Raw genomic sequence first — 23,220 nt, forward strand, 5'->3', positions numbered from 1 at the left:
GTCAAGTACAACTTTTAACACCATAATGTAAATGAACTTTGATGTTCAAAATCATGTCGGTCAACTACGATGTTCAACATCAAATTTAAGTCAACTATGATCTTCAATAACATGTCGGTCAATATACTTTCAACATCATAATGTAGTTCAATCTTTATCATAACAATATTAGTCAACTACAGTTTCAACATCATAATGTCAGTCAACTACAGTTTCAACATCATAATGTCAGTCAACTACAGTTTCAACATCATAATGTCAGTCAACTACAGTTTCAACATCATAATGTCAGTCAATTAGATGTTCAACATCATAATGTCAGTCAACTACAGTTTCAACATCATAATGTCAGTCAACTACAGTTTCAACATCATAATGTCAGTTAACTTCGATGTTCAACATCATAATGACAGTCAACTTTGATGTTCAACATCATAATGTAAGTGAACTACGATGTTCAACATCATATTTCAGTCAGCTATGATGTTCAGCATGGCAAGAAAGGAATCAGTCTGATCACAGCTATCTGATTCTGATAGTCAGAAATTCTTAGAAAATCCTTACTAAGAGACAGTAAAGGGCTCTTGTTTCTATGGTCTTTCAAGCAGAAAATATATATATGTAAACAGTTATAAGATTTTATATATATATGTATGTATTCATGGTAATGGTAATAAATTCATTTTGAAAATAAACACTAATTTTGAAAAATGCTTAGAAAATATTTTGTAAAGTAGCATCAATTTTATCTGCTTGCTGCGGTGTTCATATGTTGAACTATGATACAGCTACAACTGTAGGTCAAGGCTAGTATAACGCTGAGCTTCCTCCAACTTTCATGTGTAACATGGTAGGGCTTGATACACTCACTTGTTAAAAACAAACTTGGAGCAAGGAACGACCTTGTGGCAATACATTCCATCACGATATACCTACTTGGTACATCGTCTACAATCTACATCCACAATTGTTGGATTTTCATCCTAAATTCACATACGTTGAGACAGACTAAACTTTACATATTTGATATTACAAGTTTTGATTTTTCATTTGAATAATCCCTACCTTAAACTGGACAAAGAGTTAATGATACAAAAATATCCAATGTGAACATGATCAAATGTTGGTGTAGAAGAATATACCCTCACAGCAACAACACTGAAGTGTACTTCACACAAACAACTCTCTGTCGTGTACTCACTAATGTATTGCGCTCATGTCAAATCTGTGTCACAATACTTAGGGTTACAATTTTATTTTCAAAACACTTGTTGTATATATATATAATTATATAACATACAAATTTCTTCAATTATCACAGGTATTACAACAAAGCTATATTTTGGGAACTTAGTATCACACAAAGTGGTTCCTAAAAGGATATTAAATACTGACATCCTGTGACACAATGAATCAGACCAGGCAGTCGAACAAACCAAACAAACCCATTGGCATGTTGAGATGGACATATTGTTCCAGTTTTGCCTTACAATAACACTGCTAAAGTTTCCAACTTATCCAGGCCAAGAAACCAACCACATTCAACACACATTCAAAGGGAGCTAACTCTGTGTGCCTTGGTTGTAGTTCAATACCAGCTAAATACTGGTAATGATATTATGAAAACTTTCCAAATCCTTGAAAGCAAAATCAATGTCACTGTCCCAGATTCATATTTGATTTATATCATCAGAAACGGGAGCAGGAAATCTTCAAGACAGGAGTTATAGTAAGTCATTACCTTGAGACATTAAACCAACAATGGATGTATGTACATTAAACAATGCTGGTTGTCTCCTTCACAAATACTCTGTTTGGCAGACTATCGTTATTCAACAAAGACCAGTATAATAGGTATTATGCAGAATGTAGTTTCTTAATATACAGAACAGTAATTTTATAAAATAACACAATCTAAAAACCAGTCTGACTGCTTCCCTGGGGGACAACAACATAGGCAAGGTTTTATACCAGCGTCCAACTGTACGAGATCCTGACAAACATTACTAATGTATCATATGAGGGCCATCATAGAATCCAGTCTTGTTTGATTCTGCCTTTAGCAATATTCCAGCAACATCACGGCGGGGACACTAGAAATGGGCTTCACACATTGTACCCACGTGGGGAATTAAACCCGGGTCTTCTTGAACGTTTTAACTACTAGGCTACCCCACCACCCCCATGACCAGTAAATTCATTAGATCTTTACGCTACATATTTAAATGCAATATCATTATTGGTTTCCTACAAGCTAAACAATGATTGTCTTGTCCCACAACGAAGAAAAGTCCCTATCATAGTTATTGCTGGCATCCATCTCAGTTAACTTAGAAGGAACTAGTGACACTTCCTGCTTGAGTAAAACTGAAAAGCTTAGGACTAAGATTCAAACTGCTATAACGTGACTGGTGGAGATTTCCTTAACAGACTTCAAAATATACCCAGATTTGTTACATTGTTTGTCTGGTGGCGCCACCTGCTGGCCATCAATGTGCCTGATCTTTCTGGTAGTAGTGTAGTGGGTAGATGAGAGTCACGTCAGCGTTAGTGTTGTGTTCAGCCAGTGAGATGCGACGATACTTGATAACAAGTTCCTTGAGGGTTCCAAAGAGACAGAGATCTTCAGTGAAGCCATAGCCACGCCCTTTTACGTGTAATATGATACAGTGTTGGACATGGTCTCGACACCTGAACAGAGAAACCATTTAAAATTGTATTTGAAACATGCTACACTGATACTGAAAAATAACTATTTCGTGCTCATAAGAACATCTTTAACATGTTCCATGATATACATGAATTATCTCAATTTCATACTGAAAATTTCATACAAATCATTATGTTGACTTAAAACATATTTACCATGTTTGGCACTATAACTACAACATGCAATATGCAGTTTAGGCCAGAACAATTTTATTTCTTGTTTTACTGATCCGCCCGTCATATTTTTTCAAGAATAGGAAAAAAAAAATTAAAAATTTTTCCCCGCTCAAAAAATAATATCCTAATGTTTCCATTGGCGAAAAATGTAAAGTTACAAGAATTGGAAATTTTACTATAAATTGTATATTTATATACTTATCCTATCTCACGCTATGCACCTCTCTTCTTCTACAACGATGTGTGGAAACATGCTGTAGGCTAAGTTGAATCAAAACTTCCTGGCCTCTGACCACCTGACCTCTGCCCCAAATCTGATAGCAGACCTGTCAATCATCTCAATAAGCATGCCGATCGATTAGATGATCACGTGACGTTCTGTGCCTGTCATTCTCGTCTTGGAGCATCCAGTAATCTGTGATGTGGGGCAGGTCGGGTGGGTATCCATAGCGTGAGATAGGATAAGTATATAAGTATACAATTTATAGTAAAATTTCCAAATTTTTAAACTTATCCTATCTCACGGTATGCATTATCCCAAGGTTGGAAGGCAGGCTGCAGATTACCCTGTGTCAACTCTACAACCGTGAGGTCGCATAACACACGGAGGCCAGTAGAAAGCACCAACTCCCGATATGCTAACTCTGAAACTTGTGATGGGTTGCTCCTGATAACCCCTTAGCTTACACAGCACAAAAACTCTAGGGAGTGGGCGGTGCTGAATTAATGTGGTTTTCAGCTGCAACTTTTGACAAGCAAAAGGACGCAGTTTGGCAAGTGGACCCCGCCTCCCCACGATTTATCAAGTGACCCCAGTGAATTAAAGTCGAAGACCTTAGTCTGGACAGTCCCTGCTTCGAGACACACGCTGGAAGGTAGGAACTGCATCTTATCTGCGTTTGCGAACCGACGACAGCTGCTGCGCCAGAACCAAAGGACCCATTTGGTGAAGACCCTCCACGTCAGTGACAGACAAATCCCGGAGGTAGGGTGAGACGAACACCATATTCAAACTCCAAAAAACAACCCTCCATGATGCCGTGAAGGGAACAGTTCTATGTAGTGTCATCGTAGTAGGAGGAGGAATGTCAGCATAGGCGTAGGCATGAAGGATGGTAGATCGCATCCAGAAGGTCAGTGTGGTACGAGAGACTTCTGTAGATGAGATAATGACAGAGAAATAAACAGTCTCTTGCGTAACCTACGACGGTCCTTGGAAGCAGCTAAAAGACCCGTAAAGTCCGGACAGGACATAGGGAGAGATCCTTGGTGTCGTCAGGGCCCAGAATAGTAGACAGCGGTGGGAAGGCGAATAGTCTGTCCGGCTGTCCAGGCAACTGGTTTCAGCGACGAGATCCCACCATAAACCAGGGAGGGCTTTGGCATGTTTAGTCCTCTCGAGGCAGCAGTCGCAGGAGGAAGAAAGTCTTAAACGTGACATGCTTGAAATCCTTCTCTGTCAGAGGTTCATACTCCTCTGGCGTGAGAAAATTAAAAACCACGGTAAAGTCCCAGGCTGGTGTCCGGAACTTCTGGGATTGATCAGCAACTTTGTAAGATCTGCGGAGAGACTGGACCTCAGGGACTGTAGACACCTTCGCACCCGTAGCCGGCACAATAACTGTGTTACGCATGGCCAGGTATGTAAACAAGGTAGAACCCTTCAATTCCTTGGAAGTTCTAGGATGCTGGAGGTGCTCCAAGACTATCTGAGGCGATGCTGTAGTGGGAGATATAATACCCATCGTCTTGCAGTACGCTTCAAAATTCTTCCATAGTCATCACAGAGTGCCCAGGTAGAAGTTCGGTGCGCCGTGGTAATCGCCGTAGCGACTTGCTTGGAATATCCCTTTGCAGTTAGCAATTCATGTAAATACACCAGGCGTGAATATTAAGTGTGAGCGGAGACCAATGCAGCTGATCGGAGTGAAGATGAACCAGAAGATAAGCGTGATCGGGAAGTGGTACTGGAATGGGTCGACCAAGTCTTGCAGGTCTAGGAACAAACTTCTGTCGGGCCAAAAAGGTGCAACCCAAAATCAGTGACATCCGCTGCATTGTACGCAACTTGTGCAGTATACGTGAAGTAGTGCCACTGGTGGAAACACATACGCGTTCAAGTCATCCCCGGGATGTGATTGGCCTGGACCGTGATGTTGTGAGAGTCTACTAAGTGGAAAAACTGTTGTGTCCACTGAAGAAGCTGAGGAGACTCCGTGGATCCCATTCGATTTATGTGCCACACAACTGCAGCATAGTCCGATCGAATCAAAAGCTTGGTTGATTGTAACAGGTGTTGCCAATGAGTGATCGCAAGAATCACTGCCCTGAGCTCCAAACATTCATGTGACATGCACGGTCTGCGGGTGACCACCGCCCTGCCACCTGCTGATTGAGAAAGTGAGCTCCCCACCCGTGTAGAGAAGCGTCTACGTACAGGTGATGTACTGGAGCAAACGGTCTTAAAGAGACTTCGACGCAAACATTCAACACGTCCAAACACCACTGGAGATGGGGATGGAGCACTGGAGAAAGAAAGATCAATGTGTGAGGGTCGCCGATCCTGATATGCAGACACAGAAAATATTGGAGAGGCCGTAGTTGAAGCTATCCCCTCAGAGTCACAACTTGAGCTGACGTCAACAGAAAAAGGTCTGTAACTGACGAAGAACCTTGGGTTGCGAAAGCACTAGGGGTACCTTAGAAACTCCAGCGCAGACATTCAGAAGGACTGGACGAAGGGGTGCTGGAAAGCGACTCAATTCCTTTGGGTTCAATTGACGGCCTCAAGATACTGGTGTAGAAATCACTGTATCTGCCGAAGTAGGGGATGGCCTCTGTACGTTGAGGCTTGAGCTGATATCAAAAGGCCTAGCAACTACTGCCACTGAAGAAGAAATCTCTCCTGAGATAGGATACATTCGATTAGTAAAGCCAGTATGACAGTACTGAAGAAGTGCTGAATGTAGTAGGTTCGTGGCATGGAGATTGTCAGTCAATCTACAGGAACGTTCACATTGTACACATAGTGATACAGGCCGTATAATCATTGATCGCAGGAACGTATGGTTCGCCAAATGAAGTGTTGGTCCGCCAGATGGAGTGAACAGTTAGTAGATGCGAGGCAAGGGATAGTCAATCTACCGGAACAGTCGTAAAGTTGATGGAATGGCGGAGGTAAAAAGACCAGTGACCCCAGGAACATTCGAAAGGATAGGTATCCGCTTCGTGGGACCAAGACTAGTTTGTCAGGGTACTTCATAGTCACTGTATCATCAAAAGGCTCCGGTAAACAAACAGTAGTCCGCCATTACAAATCTACCCACAATGCAATAATGACAAAAAACGGACAACATGGATGTCAATCAACCAGGCGAGTCCCAACCCATAGAATCTGGGTAAAGTGATGCTAGCTACTTGACCAAACATCACTGCTGGTACCACACGCAGAAACTTTGCATAAATAGACAAGGTTGATATTCAGGAATATTGTACGACGCTTCACTGAATCTTGTTACTGTATACAGACTACTCGTAGCAGCTTTGTGGTGTATCGCTGGGTGTAATCGTGGTCTGTTTCATCAACCTCAGCACCCTTCCTTTCACATCATCGGCAAGTTTCTGGACAATACGTCAAACCGGTGGTTGTAGAGCTGATCGAAGGGGAGATTCGGTGAATCGAATCATTCGTCAAAGGTGAAGATGGGATGGTAGATGACGGAGGAATCTTAAAAATCCGGGATCATCAATCACCGCCGTAATGTAGGGCTGCGCTACTGACATAACTACTACCTCTGTACAACCAGCTGAAAAGATGCACTATAGTATGACCAGAAATTATTGAGAATTTTAGGAATATGTTTAATTGGATTTCTAGTATAAACAACCTTGACCAGCTATCAAGTGCTTGGTTTCATTCAAGAGAGACAACTCCATTAATCTTTTTTCATTGGTTTGTGAAGAGTTATCCCCCTTTGTTTACTTGCTAGCAGACGACATTTTCAGTGATCCTCAGTATGGATGATTTAGAGAAGAGGAAGTTGATTTTAGAGTATTATAACAAGGACATCAGATCAGCTAAAGTGATTTTAAGTAGAACAGGCATCCCTTTGTCCACTGTTTATCGTGTTTTGAAAAATATTGCAAATGGATATGGCATTGAGCACCAGGGAGGCGCAGGTAGGCCCAGAAAATTGACTGTCAGTGACAGGAGGCGGCTTGGTATTCTTGTTTCTTAAAACAAACGAAGGAGTTTAGAAAACGTAAGGCTGGATATGATTGATAGAGGAACTGTGGCTGTCTGTAAGGAGACAATTAGAAATGAGCTGCATGCAATGGGTTGGCAGAAAAGTCAAGGAATTCCATCACCGATCATGAACCCTGAACAAAAGGAGTGAAGGTTGAACTGGTGCTTACAGCATAGAAATGTTAACTGGGACAGTTCTGTGTGGCTGTTCATACACTGAAATTCTGGACCAAACAAACTGAAAAACCTTTGTATCAGCACCCAAAGAACAGTCCGAAATTTAACGTGTGCGGTGGCATATCTGTGTTAGGGGCAACGCCCCTCTGTGTATTTGAAGGTAATATGAACAGTGAGCGGTACACAGATATTCTCGAGGGACATTTACTTCCATCTGCTCACATGTTCTATGGAAATTTTTGGATTTTCCAGCAGGACAACGACCCAAAACATCGTCCAAAATATGACATTATTACACTGGCCAAGCTATAGCCCTGATCTAAATCCAATAGAAATGTTTGGGGACTCAGGAAAGTGTCAATAAGAAAAATCTGACAAATATTGCTGAAAAGAAAGAAGAGGTGGTCCGATATTGGGACAGCATGGGCCACGACTTTCTAACTTCTTTGATCAGTAGTATGCCCCGCCGCATTGAAGCCTGCATTGCTGCCCATGGTGACTTGACAAAATACTAACTGTTCACCTGTCTTTGAATCTGGAGTTATGTTCTGCTAATATTCACATTTAATACGTGAGAGGTTGTTAGCACTAGGTACCACTGTCGGAGCAGATGAAACTTGTCTGGAGACGGGACTAGACGTAGACGTTGAGGACGAAAGAGACGACGGAGATACTCGCTCAATTAGGAGTCTGAGGCCACCTTTAAAAAATCTTCGTCCGGGGACGGAGATTAGATCGACGAACTGCTCTCATCGAACAGCGTTCTGATTTAGCAAACTTAGAAGTTGAAGGACCTTCAGCAGTTGTACTCCAATCTCTGTCCGATCTACGTCTAGATGCACCCCGTCGATATTCCGAAAAAACATCATCATTCAAGTGTGAACACCTATGTGGCCAACTACAACAGCCTATACAATCCACACACAAAGCGTGGATCAGCAGCGGAATAGTTGCTGTTGCACTGACCACAAAGTTTGCGTTTCTTAAAAGAACATCGATTCGATTTATTTCCCATATTGACAATCAAATAATGTCTAACTAAGAGAACAGCACGCGTCTACACGGTGTAGCGACAAGAAGGAGAATGACAGGCACAGAACGTCACGTGATCATCTGAGCGATCGGCACGCTTATTGAGATGATTGACAGGTCTGCTATCGGAGTGGGGACAGAGGTCAGTTGGTCAGAGGCCAGGAAGTTTTGATTCAACTTAGCCTACAGCACGTTTCCACACATGGTCGTAGAAGAAGAGAGGTGCATACCGTAAGATAGGATAAGTCTAAAAAGATTTTTATTAGATTGTTTTTTGCCCCATATGCACTTCATTAACTGCCAAAATTAAATTACTTTTAGTATTTAAATGGAATACAGTCATCCCTCGCCATAACGCTGGTCTTGGGGTCCATGGATGACCCCCCGCGTTATTAGACACCCTCGTTATAGTAACGATTACGTAACGCAGAACAAAGGCCAAGTAAAATTATATTTTTCATGGACATAACAAAACTGCTATTTCGTGTATTGTGCCCAGTCAAAACTATATCGTATTGTTGGAGGTGAAAAAAACAAAACAAACTTTGTAAATGAAAATAAATGTATGTAGATGAAACTTGCAATCAAACATCACAAGACATAATAATTCAATTGTTGTTCCTGTCATGCTACCTGTTATTCAACTAAGCCGGAAATAGCAATCAGCTGGGCACAGATCGATGTTTTGGTCCAATGTACCGGTGATTCAGTTAAAAACGATCCGAAAATATAACATCAAATAAATTCTATTCCATTATCAGAATAATTTATATGTCAAGCAGTTATTCTAACGGAGATCTTATATATTGCTATCGTATAAGTATAATGCATGTTTTCTACAAACATATTTAACATAATAATTAGCATTGCTAAGCACTCTGGGTTACCTGGCTGGATACATTTTACGTAGGAGACATTTTGACAAGTCACCGCTGACTTCCCGCGGTACAGGCCACTTTGATTGTAAAAACAAAATGTTGGCAAAATTAATTGTCAAATATGACTTCAATGAGTCAATAACGCGGGTCTTGGGGTCAATGGATGATAAGGCTGTAATCTGTTCGTGATTGCTGAGAAAAATGTGAAATTGTTGCTATCACGGTAGGCACGAAAAACGGACCCTCACGAATGTGGTAAGCGGCCGTTGTATGGAATGAGGTAATGCCATTTCACTCACGGTTTCTCCATTGTTATTGTAAACAGTTTTAATGAATGAAAATGGGATTGAATTTAATCAAATAAAACGTTTTTTCTGACATCATATATTCTCGGATGGCGGTGTAAGTACTCGGCTGATGATCGACATGTATTTATGATACAGTTATTACGATGTTTCGCTGTTCATCTATTACTATTGAAAAAAAACCTGCACGTTTTAAGCATCTGAAAAACCATGGATATGTACGATAAACACTGTTAATTGCAATCCGCACTGAATTTCACTAGTTTACAACGTGATTAACCAGAGCTCAACGGCGGATTTGTTGATGTGCTATTTTCGATTTGTAAAAGCAAGAAATAAAATTGGTCTGATCTTACCCAAATCAGTAAATACAGGAGGAGATGTGTTTGACATTTTCTGCTTCAGTGTCAGGGAATCACTGAAGTCATAGTAAGTATCTGAAACCTTCAGTTGTGGCACAGGAACCAATAAAAATAACTCATGTTTACCATGACAACAGTTTACAGAGACTTGTTTACCCAAACAAATGGCGATATGGACTGGTTTACCACAACAATAGCTAATATAGACTTGTTTACCCAAACTATTGCCTATATAGACTTGTTTACCACTACAATATCTAACATAGATTAGTTTACCACAACAATTTCCGATATAGACTGATGTGGACTTGTTTACCACGATAGCTAATATGGCTGTTTGCCACAACAATACCTATTATTATGTAAGCATATTTTCCCGGCTACCTGATTGGTGTAGAAGCAGTCACGTGACCGTCGACAGAAAAGCATATTGACACCAGCCCAGGACCAACCAAGTCATATTGATTGAGTTACTAAAAATAGATTTTGACGTCAAGCTATGACGTCATTCTATTGTTTACATGTCACAGTATTGTTGACATAACGTTACTGGTTTGTAGTGAAAATAAAATTACTTTTCTTGACTAAATGGGACATGTTTTGGTTTTTAGAAGCTTTTTTCTGGTAATTACACAATAAAACAATTATGGACTGGTGAATTCAGTCAATACCTGTTTTTATGGATCCATAAAAACAGGTATTGACCGAATTCACTAGTCTATAATTGTATAATATAGACTTGTTTACGACAAGAAGAGCTATAACAGCTATACTGATTTGTTTCCAATGTGTACCACAACAATTAAATACTGTAAACGTACTTATTTTTGCGTGGTGCAATTTTCGCGGAATTGACAGTTTAGACTACATCGAGCGGTCAATTATTCGCGCAATCAGTAATTGACGGAACTGCCAGCTGTCTCTTTGGTCGCCACTAATAGCTGTGAAAACAATCAGAGTGGCTCAACCTGTCATGCGGCGTTTATAACTTACTCACAGGAAATCCCTATCTGTGCGATATACTAGTACACAGTAATCCGTTTACTCAGGGAAGAGATGAAAAACACATCAGTCTCATGTTCAGAATTCTGACAATCTGACGAATTAACTTCTACTGTATATGAAGCTCTTTGTGATTTCAAACAAGCCGGGTTGTTGTGAATGAGATGATTGAGTGTTAAGTGACTATTCGCTTCATGATGGACTGGTAAATAAAATCTTAATGAATAAATAAAATACTGCTGTATTATTTCTTTCCGAGTCGTTTCATGGTAATCTGTTTTGTATCAAACCATCTGTCATGTGACCAATTTCCATGGCGGCCACAACACACATTGCTGTTTTCGCTAATTCGGCGATGGGATTTGGCTCATTATTTAATTATGTTTTGGGAAATCCATTATAGCGACAGTTAAGTATGATTCTTTATGCTACTATCAGTCAACATTTTAAGATTCCCGTAGATTTCTGTCTTCAAACTTGATGTGTTATGGTAACAACTCAGGGGCTAGACTGAATGAATGACAGGTTTATTCGCGGTGTATAAATTTTTGTGCTAAAATGTTTTGCGCGAAAAGCGCGAAAATAAAACCTGCGCGAAATATAATACGTTTACAGTAGTTCATTTTGTATTATTTATTCATGTTTACCACTATGACACCACAGTAAGATGTTAGGAGTATGACTTACATGACAGAGAGTGCATGCTGGTTGTTGTCAGACTTAGGACGTACAAGAAAGGTTCCATGGGATTTGTTGGCAAGCAGGTTCTCGGCCTCAGGCCGGTCACACCGGACGTACCAGCTGTCCTGGTTGTAATGACAGAGCGACACACCCTTCTCCTCTTCCAGGAGCCCATCGACAAAGTCCTGACTCAAGCCCTCATTCAGGACATTCCTAAAACACAAATACAACCAAAATACTAGTTTGCTTACATTAGGAGAAATGACATGGGGTTTTATGTCACTTTCAAGACTAATGCACTTACATAGCAACATACATGCACGATTGTGCCCTCATGTGTCGCCTGGTGCCTGTCCAGGCAAGTACCGATTTTATAGTGCTAGCCAATGGAGACAATGCCACACTTTCGCATGCTATCACACTGACTGACTGAGAAACCCACTAACTACCAACATGTGCCCTCCTCATTTCTTCCCACTAACTACCAACATGTGCCCTCCTCATTTCTTCCCAGTAATTACCAACATGTGGCCTCCTCATTTCTTCCCAGTAATTACCAACATGTGCCCTCTTCATTTCTTCCCAGTAATTACCAACATGTGCCTTCATTTCTTCCCAGTTATTACCAACATGTGCCCTCCTCATTTCTTCCCAGTAATTACCAACATGTGCCCTGCTCATTTTCTTCCCAGTAATTACCAACATGTGCCCTCCTCAATCCTTCCCACTAACTACTAACATGTGCCCTCCTCAATCCTTTCTACCAACTACCAACATGTGCCCTCCTCAATTCTTTCCACTAACTACCAACATGTGCCCTTCTCATTTCTTCCCAGTAATTACCAACATGTGCCCTCCTCATTTCTTCCCAGTAATGGGGTAGCCTAGTGCTTTAAGCGTTGGCTCGTCACGCCGAAGACCCGGGTTCCAATCCCCACATGGGTACAATGTGTGAAGCCCATTTCTGGTGTCCCCCGCCGTGATATTACTGGAATATTGCTAAAAGAGGCGTAAAACCAAACTCAGTCAGTCATTCAGTCTTCCCAGTAATTACCAACATGTGCCCTCCTCATTTCTTCCCAGTAATTACCAACATGTGCCCTCCTCATTTCTTCCCAGTAATTACCAACATGTGCCCTCTTCATTTCTTCCCAGTAATTACCAACATGTACTTCCCTCCTCAATCCTTCCCATGTGCCCTCTTCATTTCTATTTCCCAGTAATTACCAACAGTAATTACCAACATGTGCCCTCTTCATTTCTTCCCAGTAATTACCAACATGTGCCCTCCTCATTTCTTCCCAGTAATTACCAACATGTGCCCTCTTCATTTCTTCACAGTAATTACCAACATGTGCCCTCTTCATTTCTTCCCAGTAATTACCAACATGTGCCCTCTTCATTTCTTCCCAGTAATTACCAACATGTGCCCTCTTCATTTCTTCCCAGTAATTACCAACATGTGCCCTCCTCATTTCTTCACAGTAATTACCAACATGGGCCCTCCTCATTTCTTCCCAGTAATTACCAACATGTGCCCTCTTCATTTCTTCCCAGTAATTACCAACATGTGCCCTCTTCATTTCTTCCCAGTAATTACCAACATGTGCCCTCTTCATTTCTTCCCAGTAATTACCAACATGTGCCCTCTTCATTTCTTCCCACTAACTACCAACATGTGCCCCTACCTCCTCATTTCTTCACGCTGATTACCAAGCCGCTTCACTTCCGGCCTTAGGTTGATCATGTCATTGATGGCCCTGTTATTGTCACTGTTCATCTGGTCTGCCAGACGTCTCTGCTTGTCATAGCTCTCCTTCAGTGACACCAGGCGATTCTCCTGCAGCTTCATGTTCCGCTCAAACCTAAATCCAGAACACAAGAATATCAACAGACCACAGCCGACAGTTTCAGTAATTACTCTACAGACAGATTTATGAAAGTGACAACAGCATGGGACAACCATGTCATGTGATAAGTTACACAGTAGTTAAACGTACAGGGGAATCTCATGCTGACTCAGTTGGCCCTGGTGCTGCAGCAACGTCTTCTGCTGCTCCTCCATCATGCTCTGCATCTTCATCATCGCATCCAGGGACAAGTAACAGCGCTGGATCTCCTGCAGACACCAGAATAATATTACAGTTACATATAGAAAGCTTTGTTTTCATCTTGGCACCAAGGTCACGACCATACTGAGAACATCAAGGTCATGGAGGTGGTGGATGTAGAAAGCAGTGCCTACCATACTGAGAACATCAAGGTCATGGAGGTGGTGGATGTAGAAAGCAGTGCCTACCATACTAAGAACATCAAGGTCATGGAGGTGGTGGATGTAGAAAGCAGTGCCTACCATACTAAGAACATCAAGGTCATGGAGGTGGTGGATGTAGAAAGCAGTGCCTACCATACTAAGAACATCAAGGTCATGGAGGTGGTGGATGTAGAAAGCAGTGCCTACCATACTAAGAACATCAAGGTCATGTGGAGGTGGTGGATGTAGAAAGCAGTGCCTACCATGCTAAGAACATCAAGGTCATGGAGGTGGTGGATGTAGAAAGCAGTGCCTACCATACTAAGAACATCAAGGTCATGGAGGTGGTGGATGTAGAAAGCAGTGCCTACCATGCTAAGAACATCAAGGTCATGGAGGTGGTGGATGTAGAAAGCAGTGCCTACCATACTAAGAACATCAAGGTCATGGAGGTGGTGGATGTAGAAAGCAGTGCCTACCATACTAAGAACATCAAGGTCATACTGAGAACATCAAGGTCATGGAGGTGGTGGATGTAGAAAGCAGTGCCTACCATACTAAGAACATCAAGGTCATGGAGGTGGTGGATGTAGAAAGCAGTGCCTACCATACTGAGAACATCAAGGTCATGGAGGTGGTGGATGTAGAAAGCAGTGCCTACCATACTAAGAACATCAAGGTCATGGAGGTGGTGGATGTAGAAAGCAGTGCCTACCATACTAAGAACATCAAGGTCATGGAGGTGGTGGATGTAGAAAGCAGTGCCTACCATACTAAGAACATCAAGGTCATGGAGGTGGTGGATGTGAGAACATCAAGGTCATGGAGGTGGTGGATGTAGAAAGCAGTGCCTACCATACTAAGAACATCAAGGTGGTGGATGTAGAAAGCAGTGCCTACCATACTAAGAACATCAAGGTCATGGAGGTGGTGGATGTAGAAAGCAGTGCCTACCATACTGAGAAAGTCGTAGTTGTCATGGTGGTTATTATAGGCTTTGTGTTTCTCCAGGTACTTCTTGTTGACTTCCATCAGTTTGGACAGCTTGGTGTAGAGGTTGTCCCCTTCATCCTCCTCCGTCAGCCACTGACAACACGACACGCACACACATGACACATACAGTCGTAACTCCCAGCAACAGAGCCATGACACATAACAAACATTATCTACTCAGTGATCATTTCAAGCCTTGGAATTCTTTTCACTATGCCAAGATTTCATAGGTTCAAAACTGATTCATTAAAGGGGCACTAATCCAGAGTGATAAATGTAATTACATGTGTAGCTGCCAGGTGGCCAGTCCCTGCTCCCTTGACCATGACGGACACAAGGACTGGGCAGCTGTCCACCATGACAGAATTTCTTCAACCTTAATGAGACAATAAGAATGGTGGATGCTTCGTTTTCTTTAAATCCTGACATTTTTTACCACTGACAGATAAAGTTAAATTTCAGAATGGTTTCATTTGTAATCATGATAATGAAGATGGAAATATTAATGGGTACAAAAGATAACTACATTTTCCAATTAATTCCAAGACGACACGTTATTTTAACCTTGTTGATCAACGTAAAGATACGCCCTTATACTACCAATTGCGCTAGTGGGTGGCGCAGCAGAGATCACTAACTAGTCAAGAATTATGGGATATAATCTAAGTAGTCTTGGGAAAAAAACAATAACAAAAGCAACAACCAGTCCCAGGGAATTGCTCTGGATCAGTGCCCCTTTAATATGAGTTTGTTATTTTGAAAAAGTAGTTTCTGATAGACTCACAGAATGCTCCAACCGTGTGAATGGGTATAGTAGCTTGATATCGAGGCTGCGGTTGTGAATCTTCAGTGATGTTGTCTGGTATTTCTCTATCAGCTCCACCACAGAGGGGAATTCACATGGTTCCGCAAAACCGAACAGGTTGTTCTGGCGGAGGATCTTGATACATTTATTGGTGCCATCTTTCCTGTAAAGAACATCTAAACTTGACAAGGCATTGGTGTATTGTCCAGAGGACAAGGGTGTACTGATCAGAGGACAAGGGTGTACTGATCAGAGGACAAGGATGTACTAATCAGCTGATCTGAGTACAAGGATGTGCTAACCAGCTGATCAGAGGACAAGGATGTACTAATCAGCTGATCAGAGGACAAGGACGTACTGATCAGAGCACCTGAGTATACTGATCAGAGGGCACGGATGTACTAATCAGCTGATCTGAAGAAAAGGATGTACTAATCAGCTTATATGAGAACAAAGATGTACTAATTAGCTGATCTGAGGACAAGGATGTACTAATCAGCTGATCAGAGGACAAGGATGTACTGATCAGAGCACCTGAGTATACTATGGATGTACTAATCAGCTGATCAGAGGACAAGGATGTACTAATCAGCTAATCAGAGGACAAGGATGTACTGACAAGAGGACAAGGATGTACTGATCAGAGCACCTGAGCATACTATGGATGTACTAATCAGCTGATCAGAGAACAAGAATGTACTAATCAGCTGATTAGAAGACAAGGATGTACTGATCAGAGCACTAGAGTATGCTGATCAGAGGACACGGATGTCCTGACAAGAGGACAAAGATGTACTAAATAGCTGATCTGAGGACCAGGTTGTGCTGACAAAGAGAACATGGGTGTAGTATTCAGATATCAAAGGAGTAGTGTTCCGAGCACATGTCAAACTGATTAGAAAAACATGATTGTACTGATAAGAAGATCAGGCAGTACTAGTAAGAAGACGTGTACTGATCAGAAAAGAACATATTAACTATATGAAAAGGTGTGATGATCAGAAGACAAGAGTAATCACCAGACACTGAGATACTAATTAGAAGTCATGGATGTACTACTCAGAACATTATGCATTGATCAGACCCCAGGAGAACTTACCTGAGGACCAGAGTGTATTCCCCTGGAGTGGTTGAGTTTCTCACTAAGAAGGTGCCATCAGAGGTGTCAAATAGTTTCTCTCCAGCCTCGATCCTGTAAAATAATCACTCATTGTATCACACGTAACCTGACACTAAACTAAGGCCTGGAGATTATATCACACGTAACCTGACACTTAAACTAGGCCTGGAGATTGTATCACACGTAACCTGACACTTAAACTAAGGCCTGGAGATTGTATTATCACACGTAACCTGACACTTAAACTAAGGCCTGGAGATTGTATCACACGTAACCTGACACTTAAACTAAGGCCTGGAGATTGTATCACACGTAAACTGACACTTAAACTAAGGCCTGGAGATTGTATCACACGTAACCTGACACTTAAACTAAGGCCTGGAGATGTTGCCCAGTATCACAGTGAGACAGAACAGTGCAGATTTTGCTAGGTACAACAGTGTGAGACAGGACAGCCTCTGGAGATGTCACCCAGTACCATCACAGTGTGATATAGGACACCTACCTGGAGATGTCACCCAGTACCATGTGTGAGTGATGATATAGAGATGTAAGCCCAGTACCACACCTGATATATGACACCTACCTGGGATGTCACCCAGTACCATAGTGTGATATAGGACAACTACCTGAAGATGTCACCTCAGTACCACGTGTGAGATAGGACAATACCTGAAGAAACCAGTACCTGGAGATGTCATCCAGTACCACGGTGTGATATAGGACACCTACCTGGAGATGTCGCCCCAGTACCACTGGGCCCTTTTGAGACCTTTGTCTGGCTCAGTCCATTTCATGTAGTTGTCATTCTCACTTTGAGCCTATTAACAGAACATAATCAACTGGTGAGTGTTGCATCACATGTATGAGCAATGCTGCACTTACTTGACTGTATTCAATAAATAATCAACAAAGAAAGGAATTTCTCAGTGAAATATAACTCAGATAATTACACAGTGATGATGCATTATGTGTATATTTAATAAGAATTAACACATAATGCATTAACATTATCTTATTTACATTGTATCATCAGGATTTCTTTTCAGCTGACTCACTCCTAGGGAGAAAATATGTGTGCAGGTGACCACTATTTCCGGCTTAGTTTCCAACACAAATATCATTCTGATCTGCATATAAAACAAAAACCTAGCAAAACAATAATTACAGTTGAAATGGTAAATCAATGTGTCTACATGATGATGTTTTATCACAAATTTCACATCTTCTAGACCAAGTCTGTTTTTCCTACAGGCAATATGATGTATGTTGATTTTGACAATGTTTTTTCCCCAAAAGCGCAAAACTTCGAGGGGCTGCAAATTATGCATGGCTTTCACAATAACCAAGAAAAGTTAGTTACTCTTAAGGTGTTAAGGCAAGCAATATCAAGGCGGGGGGACTCCAGAAATGGGCTTCACACAGTTTACCCATGAGGGGAATCGAACCTTGGTCTTTGTCGTTACGATTACGAGCGAATGCTTTAACCACTAGGCTACCCCACTACCGCCTAACAGAACTGAACATTTTGTTCTGTTTAAATCCTGGTAAGTACTATTCATGTTAGGGATAGACCAGGTGGAACGGGGACTCGGGGCAGGTGGGTACTTTACCCACAGGACTACCCAAACTGTTTTATCCTGTGATAATGATATTGCATAATGACAAACATTCACTCAGGATACTATGGGAACGCCACGGTTACGTGACAGGTCAATAATTTCACATTTCTGACTATGCACATGTCTGACTTCTATACTTTTGAATAAAGACATAGCTTCTGTCAACATTAGTGACTTCATGTCGTGTTACACGTGCGTCTAGGATTTTACCGGGCTATTACAGTAACACATTTTGTAATTATTGTCACTCTTATTCCATTTTCAGACGGATATTCATCGTGTATCATTAGCAATTGATAATGACCAGTGCCCTAATGAAATCTCAACTGGCGAAAAATCAGATGGTACACTGTCGACGTGACCTATTTTTTTCTCTCCCAGTTGATCAATGATTTAGGCTTCCCTCAAAAGACTTTCGGTCACATTCGCGTATGAAACAAAGGCACATAATCTAAATTTACCTGTGTATTTTCGCCAGACATGAGACTTGCTATTTGTCTCTACATCTAATGAAATCACTTCATGGTACTGCCAAAACAAGGAAATAGCTGGTTCTCTCCTTAGCAAAAACTATTGTGACATTCCCAACCCGGAAGTAGAGTTGAGTATCGAAAACGAGGTCATGTTCAGCATATCACGTGACCACTGTCCAACTGCAAGATAGCAATATGACAAAATGGTATTCATCACTGAGTTTGTTAATACATTTCCATATATTGTGTGTGTTTCATGGCTTTACAAAAACACAAACAATAATAACAAGAAATATAATTTTCATATATTAATGAATATGAATGGCTTAATAAGATAAGAGATGAACGAGGAAATGTTTTGGTTGTTTAGTTTCTAAAGCAACACTTGTAATAAGAACGCATTTTTTCGCTTCTACTTCCTTCTTCAATGGTAAAAGTGTAAGGCGACTACATCCGTATTTCTAACTAATTTATTTCTTTCTATCTGTGACACAAACCCTCTCTAGACAGAAGGTGATAAGAGTCTACATCACTTTAGCTTAAGAACCGTAACGTAGAAAATTAATTTGGGTCTTCATCACTTACAGCTAAAAAAACCCCACAAAATAGATAATTGACCTGGGTCTACATCACTTTAATTAAGGAATCTTAAGGTATAAATACACAATGAACCCGGCTCTACCTCACTTTAGTTAAAGACTGTTGTGTGTAATTGTGAAACAAGTAAAAGACTGTAAAACCAGTGAAAGACTGTAAAACCTATCAGTTTTTCAAGATAAATCCATGTCTCCATGTAAAGTCTGAGAATTCTCAGAATGAATAAAGATGTCCTACCAACCAACACTTGTCATTTTTTTAAACTTCTGTAGGCAGAGTGGGAAGACACCATAGAATTTACCAGCTAACTAGTCAACAGGTCAGATCGGTGTATTCACATCCTGATCACTGGACCGTATCATGTTGTTTTAACCTGTAGGCAGTTTGGAACTGTAGGCAGTATGGGAATACACCGTTAAGGAACCTTAAGGTACATAATTAACCTGTGTCTACGTAGAAGTCACTTTAGTTAAAGAATCCTAACGTAGATATTAACCTGTGTCTACGTAGAAATCACTTTAGTTAAAGAATCCTAACGTAGATAATTAACCTGTGTCTACGTAGAAATCACTTTAGTTAAAGAATCCTAACGTAGATAATTAACCTGTGTCTACGTAGAAATCACTTTAGTTAAAGAATCCTAACGTAGATAATTAACCTGTGTCTACGTAGAAATCACTTTAGTTAAAGAATCCTAACGTACATAATTAACCTGTGTCTACGTAGAAATCACTTTAGTTAAAGAATCCTAACGTACATAATTAACCTGGGTCTACGTAGAAATCACTTTAGTTAAAGAATCCTAACGTAGATAATTAACCTGTGTCTACGTAGAAATCACTTTAGTTAAAGAATCCTAACGTACATAATTAACCTGGGTCTACGTAGAAATCACTTTAGTTAAAGAATCCTAACGTAGATAATTAACCTCTGTCTACGTAGAAATCACTTTAGTTAAAGAATCCTAACGTACATAATTAACCTGTGTCTACGTAGAAATCACTTTAGTTAAAGAATCCTAACGTAGATAATTAACCTGTGTCTACGTAGAAATCACTTTAGTTAAAGAATCCTAACGTAGATAATTAACCTGTGTCTACGTAGAAATCACTTTAGTTAAAGAATCCTAACGTAGATAATTAACCTGGGTCTACGTAGAAATCACTTTAGTTAAAAGAATCCTAACGTAGATAATTAACCTGTGTCTACGTAGAAATCACTTTAGTTAAAGAATCCTAACGTACATAATTAACCTGGGTCTACGTAGAAATCACTTTAGTTAAAGAATCCTAACGTAGATAATTAACCTGTGTCTACGTAGAAATCACTTTAGTTAAAGAATCCTAACGTAGATAATACGTAACCTGTGTCTACGTAGAAATCACCTTAGTTCTAAGAAATCACTAGTTAAAGAATCCTAAATTAATTAACCTGTGTCTACGTAGAAATCACTTTAGTTAAAGAATCCTAACGTACATAATTAACCTGTGTCTACGTAGAAATCACTTTAGTTAAAGAATCTAACGTAGATAATTAACCTGGGTCTACGTAGAAATCACTTTAGTTAAAGAATCTAACGTACATAATTAACCTGTGTCTACGTAGAAATCACTTTAGTTAAAGAATCCTAACGTACATAATTAACCTGTGTCTACGTAGAAATCACTTTAGTTAAAGAATCCTAACGTAGATAATTAACCTGGGTCTACGTAGAAATCACTTTAGTTAAAGAATCCTAACGTAGATAATTAACCTGTGTCTACGTAGAAATCACTTTAGTTAAAGAATCCTAACGTAGATAATTAACCTGTGTCTACGTAGAAATCACTTTAGTTAAAGAATCCTAACGTACATAATTAACCTGGGTTTACGTAGAAATCACTTTAGTTAAAGAATCCTAACGTAGATAATTAACCTGGGTCTACGTAGAAATCACTTTAGTTAAAGAATCCTAACGTACATAATTAACCTGGGTTTACGTAGAAATCACTTTAGTTAAAGAATCCTAACGTACATAATTAACCTGTGTCTACGTAGAAATCACTTTAGTTAAAGAATCCTAACTTAGATAATTAACCTGTGTCTACGTAGAAATCACTTTAGTTTAAGAATCCTAACTTAGATAATTAACCTTGGTCTACGTAGAAATCACTTTAGTTAAAGAATCCTAACGTACATAATTAACCTGTGTCTACGTAGAAATCACTTTAGTTAAAGAATCCTAACGTAGATAATTAACCTGGGTTTACTTAGAAATCACTTTAGTTAAAGAATCCTAACTTAGATAATTAACCTGTGTCTACGTAGAAATCACTTTAGTTAAAGAATCCTAACTTAGATAATTAACCTGGGTTTACGTAGAAATCACTTTAGTTAAAGAATCCTAACGTACATAATTAACCTGGGTCTACGTAGAAATCACTTTAGTTAAAGAATCCTAACGTACATAATTAACCTGTGTCTACGTAGAAATCACTTTAGTTAAAGAATCCTAACGTAGATATTAACCTGTGTCTACGTAGAAATCACTTTAGTTAAAGAATCCTAACGTACATAATTAACCTGTGTCTACGTAGAAATCACTTTAGTTAAAGAATCCTAACGTAGATAATTAACCTGGGTTTACGTAGAAATCACTTTAGTTAAAGAATCCTAACGTAGATAATTAACCTGGGTTTAGATTACTTAATAAGAAGTATTTTCAGATTAAGTCATATCATATTTCATTCTGAAACAGAACGCCAGCTCAATCGTCAGTGTAAAGACGCGTTAACTGAAGAATCAAGGAACATGTCCAATGTTTTTTTAATCATCACAAAGAGGGTTCATTTGATTACACAATGTAGTTGAAGGATTCTCAATTATTTTGGGGAATGAACGGGGATGTATATTAAAATCTATGTAGTTCCTTTTTGGATCCCACATTGAAGACTTTACTTAGTGGTATGTGGCACACTATGATAAAGACGGAAGATATGTTTGTTTTAACCCCACTCAGCAATATTCCAGCGACGACAGTCTGTTGATAAACGAGCCTCGGCTAGACAATCCAGTGATTGACATTATGAGCACCAATCTACACATTAGGGGATGCCATGACATGTTTCAACCATACATGACCATCCGATCCCGTTTCAACAAGAACGGGTTGGTGAAGGTCGGGTGATCTCGGGCTTGTTGTCTGAAAGTAAATGCATATAACAGTATTATCACAACAAATACCTCCTCTCTAGGCGGCCGGGAAGTAAACTGTGGATACTGCATGCGTATGTCTGTCATAATGACACTATACAGGACGTGCGCAAGCTAATCGCCTCATATCTGTAGTGATTGGACGCTGGACTTCGATACGATTGTCTATGTTATCAGTAGAGCAGTTAATTTCAGCCAACAGCTCGCTGGCGTTAAGGAAACTTCCGATTTGGACACTCGGATAACTGACCTCTCCGAAGATGCCGTTCACCACTACCTTTGTTTGTTACTTGCATATTACAGAATGACAAGAATTGAAAAATATATGCATAGTGTCCAGTTTGTGATTATACTCAGTTACTAAAAACTGGAAAAGGAAGAGGATAGAAGTAGTTTGTGTTATGTTTTAGTAGTTTTTTTATCAGTGCTAAAATAAGTATTTTTAAAATAGTATTTTGGTAAATGTGTTTCATAGTCTGATGATGATTTAATTAAGGGCTTGTCATATACATTTAATTCATAAATCATGACAATAACTGCCAGTTTTATAACTAAACGAAAGTGTGAAAGGAATTGTGCAGACCCGTTAAGATCC

At 40.1% G+C, this 23,220-nt stretch overlaps 1 protein-coding gene across 1 annotated transcript; it reads right to left on the minus strand.

Moving 5' to 3' along the window:
- Nucleotides 1–2,076: 2,076 nt before the first annotated feature.
- On the minus strand, nucleotides 2,077–18,971 carry LOC124272822 (phosphatidylinositol 3-kinase regulatory subunit gamma-like). The gene is made up of 9 exons (XM_046708045.1): nucleotides 18,825–18,971; nucleotides 17,474–17,562; nucleotides 16,721–16,813; nucleotides 15,601–15,784; nucleotides 14,778–14,909; nucleotides 13,570–13,688; nucleotides 13,258–13,434; nucleotides 11,576–11,782; nucleotides 2,077–2,691 (listed from the first exon to the last, which is right to left on the minus strand). Exons 1-9 carry the CDS (start codon nucleotides 18,843–18,845, stop codon nucleotides 2,490–2,492), a joined length of 1,224 nt encoding a protein of 407 aa, XP_046564001.1. The 5' UTR covers nucleotides 18,846–18,971; the 3' UTR covers nucleotides 2,077–2,489.
- Between the last annotated feature and the right edge of the window lie 4,249 nt (nucleotides 18,972–23,220).

Source organism: Haliotis rubra, unplaced genomic scaffold, assembly GCF_003918875.1.
Source record: "Haliotis rubra isolate DU_JTF1 unplaced genomic scaffold, ASM391887v1 Scf173, whole genome shotgun sequence".
NCBI classification, from domain to species: Eukaryota; Metazoa; Mollusca; class Gastropoda; order Lepetellida; family Haliotidae; genus Haliotis; species Haliotis rubra.

Bases quoted from the DNA above. Each gene is read 5' to 3' on its own strand.
- LOC124272822 (XM_046708045.1), bottom strand. From the start codon at position 18,845: ATGTCTGGCGAAAATACACAG. The intron at 14,910-15,600 runs GTGAGTCTATCA...TCGTGTTGTCAG, and splicing joins TCACACGGTTGGAGCATTCT to TGGCTGACGGAGGAGGATGA. The intron at 13,435-13,569 runs GTACGTTTAACT...TTCTGGATTTAG, and splicing joins AGTCAGCATGAGATTCCCCT to GTTTGAGCGGAACATGAAGC.